The following is a 4,187-nucleotide window of genomic DNA, read 5'->3' as shown; positions in this document are numbered from 1 at the left end:
GCCCCCCCCCCCCCCCCCCCCCTTCTGCCCTTGCTCCTGTGTAGTTTACCTGCTCAGGTGTCACCTAATCCCTCCCCCCGGCCCTGCTGTGCCACCGACCCCCCACCCCTAGACAATGGGGTAGGGCTGACATTACTGTGACCTAATGGAGACTAAAGTGAGCCGAGTCTCCAAAGAGGGCACCCCATCGAAACTAGAGTTACTCCGCAGAGATAGGGAAGAGAAGCTGAGAGGAGGCATCCCAGAAAAGTAGTTACTTTACCCTTTGTGCTTCTCCGCCCCTTCGGCTTTTGTGCCAGAACTGTGGCAATGTGCACAATCAGAACTTGATCCATGTAGGGTTGCAATTTGTTTAAAAAGGAAGACGAGAGGGAGGGAAGGGTCCAGTTTCTAAGCTGCCGTGTGATTATGTGGCACGCTGTGCTAACAGTTTTCCTAATTTCCCTGAGAGAGCTAAAAGCTTAGATTGATTTCCTCACACTGGGAGTCATGGCGCATGCAGTTTGAATTGTTACATATGACAGACATGGAAGCATTTTAAACCTCTATTACACTTTAATCCTACTGAAGGCTGCAATAAACCTAAACCAAACTTGATGACTGACTTTGAATAATCCTATCTCTGTTTTTCTACCATGCCTTTACATTGAACTCAGTCAAACTCGTACATGTTCCTTGGTCGTCATTTTCTGACTTTTTCTCGTACATTTCCAACTTGAGTGTGGAAACATTCAGTGTCCTCTGTTAAAGACCACTACTCTTCTGTCATTTATTTACTCTGGCTTACACATTGTATTGAACAAGCTGTTATTGATCAAGTAATCAATCTAATGCTTCTTCATGTCTACAATGTAACGCTGACCTTTTCTTTTTTTTTTTTCTCTCAGCTTCAGGTGGTGCTCGTGTAGGAAGAGAGAGAGAGAAGGAAAGAAGGAAGGTGGAAATGGAACTGCCAAATCATGCCAAACACCTGCTGCTGCAACTCAACCAGCAGAGAGCCAAGGGCTTCCTGTGTGACGTTATCATCGTGGTGGAGAATGCGCTCTTCCGTGCCCACAAGAACATCCTGGCCGCAAGCAGCATCTACTTTAAATCTTTGGTCCTCCACGATAACCTCATTAACCTTGATACAGAGATGGTAAATCCCTCTGTATTCAGACAAGTTCTGGACTTCATCTACACTGGGAAGCTCCTGTCCTCATCAGACCAGAGCAGTGAGCAGAACTTCAGTGCCCTCTTAACCGCAGCCAGCTACCTCCAGCTCCATGACCTCGCTGCTCTGTGCAGAAAGAAGCTCAAGCGCAGTGGTGGGAAACCCCTGCCAGGTAAACCCTCCACTCCAGGTCCCCTTAGCCGCTTACGCCTCAACAACCAGCGCCTTTCCTCTTCTACCCCTGCTGGCCCCAACAACCACTATCCTCCAACCCCTTCCGATGCCGACCAGCCACAGCCAGATGAAGGCCTTCGGGACAAACTCTCAGATGATGAGATGTTTGTTGGCAGCTCTGGGAAGAATGGGAATGGGGGGAATGGGAGCAGTAATGGTAACCTCAGCAGTGGAGGAAGTGCTGGGGAACCAGACCTTGGACTAGACCTGTCCAAGAAGAGCCCTCCCTCTGCGGGCACAGCCACTGATGCCCTCAGCCCACACAGCAACTCCCAAGAATCCCCTCAATCTGCCTCAGTATCCACAACCAACAGTGCCTCACTGGACGACTCCTCGACCACCCTACCAGGTGTAGACACCTGTGGCTCAGAAACCGTGGAGCTCAATTCTTCCTCTAAAACCTCAGAGGAAACCCAAAACCAGCCAGATGGGCCCCCACCCCAAAAGAAATCCCGGCAGGGTGCTCGCAAGAACGAATGGCCTAAGAGAGAGGCATCAGGGTTGAAGTCTGAAAATCATGACAGGCCCCTGGTTAATGGTGTGATTGTGGGTCCTAAAGATGGCCGCTCGTCTGGGGTTGGAGGGGGCAGTGGTAGCAGCTTCACCTCTGATCAGTCTTTCCAGTGTAAAGATGAGGAAGAAGGAGGAGAGAACGGCCAGGACCACAGTGAAGAGAGCGGTCAAAGTGATGGGGAGAGTGCAGGGGGTGGAGGAGGGGGGACGGCAGGCGCCAACTATGTGTACAGGCAGGAAGGTTTTGAGCCAGCATTCGGAGACAACCTCTATGTGTGCATTCCCTGTGGTAAGGGCTTCCCCAGTTCTGAGCAGCTCAACGCTCACGTGGAGACGCACACTGAGGACGAGCTCTACATCAAAGAGGAGGGAGGGACCTTTGTGAAAGAGGAGGATGAGGAGGAGGCCGAGGACCTCTCTGCCCCTGTTGGTCCCTCCAACTTTGGCTCTGAAACGCGTCCATTCAAGTGCACAGTCTGCAGTAAGAGCTACAAGGACCCGGCCACGCTGAGACAACATGAAAAGAGCCACTGGCTGACCAGGCCCTTCCCCTGCAACATCTGTGGCAAAATGTTCACCCAGAGGGGCACCATGACGCGCCATATGCGCAGCCACCTTGGCCTCAAGCCGTTTGCATGCGAAGAGTGTGGCATGCGCTTCACACGCCAGTACCGTCTGACAGAGCACATGCGTGTTCACTCTGGGGAGAAGCCGTACGAATGCCAGCTATGCGGGGGGAAGTTTACCCAGCAGCGCAACCTCATCAGTCACCTGAGAATGCACACCTCGCCCTCTTAGAAATGCATCAAGCCAAAGAACTCTGGGAATAGAAAAAAAAGTTTTCTCTACCTTTTTTTTTCTTTTTTCTTTTTTTTTTTTTTCCATCTCAAAAGCAAAGAAACGCACACGAACACGTTCACATGCAGACATTCTACATATGAATTCCAGTTTACGACGCCCTGGCTAAGTGAATGATGTTGCTGTTTGCCACGGTGGGCTCTTGGTGACGGTGGGATCTTGTTGATGCAAGGATCGTGTCATCGTTTCTATCGTCTGCTCACCTCTCAGGAGTTCTAGAGGGACAATTGACTCCTGTCACTCTCCAAAGTCACGAAGCCATGGTGTGGAGTGGCATGACTTCTGGTCTGCGTTGCAAGTCTGTCAAATGTGAATGTGGGTACTAATATAATGTCAAGCCCCCTCACCTCATACCCCTCAGCAGCCTTCCTCTCTTCTACTTTTTGAGCATTGAGTCTTTGAGTTTGATTGTTCCTCAAACAGATTAACTTGAGAGTCCACTCCGTACTCCAGTGCTATTTTGACCAAAAACCCGTGTAAACAATACTGGCAATAATTCAGCAAAAAGATTATTTTTACCCTGACAGCTTTATATCCTTTACGTTGGTGATGGGGATCTGTATGTAAGAGGAGGGATAACTGGGTTTGGGACCATCTCCATGCTTTAACTGAAAGTCCTGAAAGAAGGTTCATGGTGGGATGACATTGGAATAAGTTTTAGTTTTTACAGACGACAAATATTCAAAAGTCCTCTCTGCAGCTGTTCACAGTGATGGTGATAGAGAGAGGATTTTCATTGTTTTCGGTTTTGCCTGCTAGTGCTTCTAGGAATGACTCCTGGTTGGAAAGATGAACCCCTTGAGGTACTTGTTTTACTTAAAGAACTTGTAATGTTTCAGTGAATGTTTAAACTGGAAGGTCTTGGGATTTTTCTTGTGGAGGGGAGGGATGTGGGGTGGGGTGGGGTGGGTGGTAAGAAGAGGGTGTTTTAGACTGAACATTACGTTCAGTGGGTACGTTTATTTTTTTGTCTGTATAGCTTTCCTCCCCTCAGAAAAAAGAAAAGTCTATTTATATAGGCTTGTGACCTCGCTACCTCTGATTACTCTTATGAACTCTATGTTGATTAGTTGAAAGTTCCTATGTAATTAATTGTAAAAAGTGTGTAGATTATGGTAACTTTTCACCTAATGCTTTAACCTGCCCATCTCTCAACACAGGTTTTTTTAATGCTCATAGATTTTACACATTAATATTGTTTTAGCTGTTGTTTGTACTTGTCAAATATAGCTTTCCGGGTGCCCTGCTCAGTGTGGCCCCACCTCAAAGTGTACTGTAGCTTCTGCCTGGAGCAAATAGTGGTTGTTTAGTTAGTTAGTTTAGATGTATAGTGTTCCAAAGATCTTATGAATGTTGAGGAGAACAGAGCTAACTAACAAACATTGCTAGACAAGTTCATAACCAAAGTTTTTAAAAAAGATGTACTTAA

General features: G+C 47.7%; 1 protein-coding gene across 1 annotated transcript in view; it reads left to right on the top strand.

Moving 5' to 3' along the window:
• hic2 (hypermethylated in cancer 2) overlaps window positions 1-3,625 on the top strand; it is a 13,279-nt gene extending 9,654 nt beyond the window's left edge. Inside the window, exon 2 of the mRNA XM_023406120.2 lies at window positions 888-3,625. Within this exon, the coding sequence (XP_023261888.1) occupies window positions 944-2,698 (1,755 nt within the window). The 5' untranslated portion in view covers window positions 888-943 and the 3' untranslated portion in view covers window positions 2,699-3,625. The remainder of the gene's footprint in view (window positions 1-887) is intronic.
• Window positions 3,626-4,187: the final 562 nt, after the last annotated feature.

This window comes from Seriola lalandi, unplaced genomic scaffold (genome assembly GCF_002814215.2).
Source record: "Seriola lalandi dorsalis isolate HSWRI2012SDOR001 ecotype SW California unplaced genomic scaffold, Sedor1 jcf7180002054294, whole genome shotgun sequence".
Lineage (NCBI taxonomy): Eukaryota > Metazoa > Chordata > Actinopteri > Carangiformes > Carangidae > Seriola > Seriola lalandi.
This window is presented reverse-complemented; position numbering and strand designations above follow the sequence as displayed.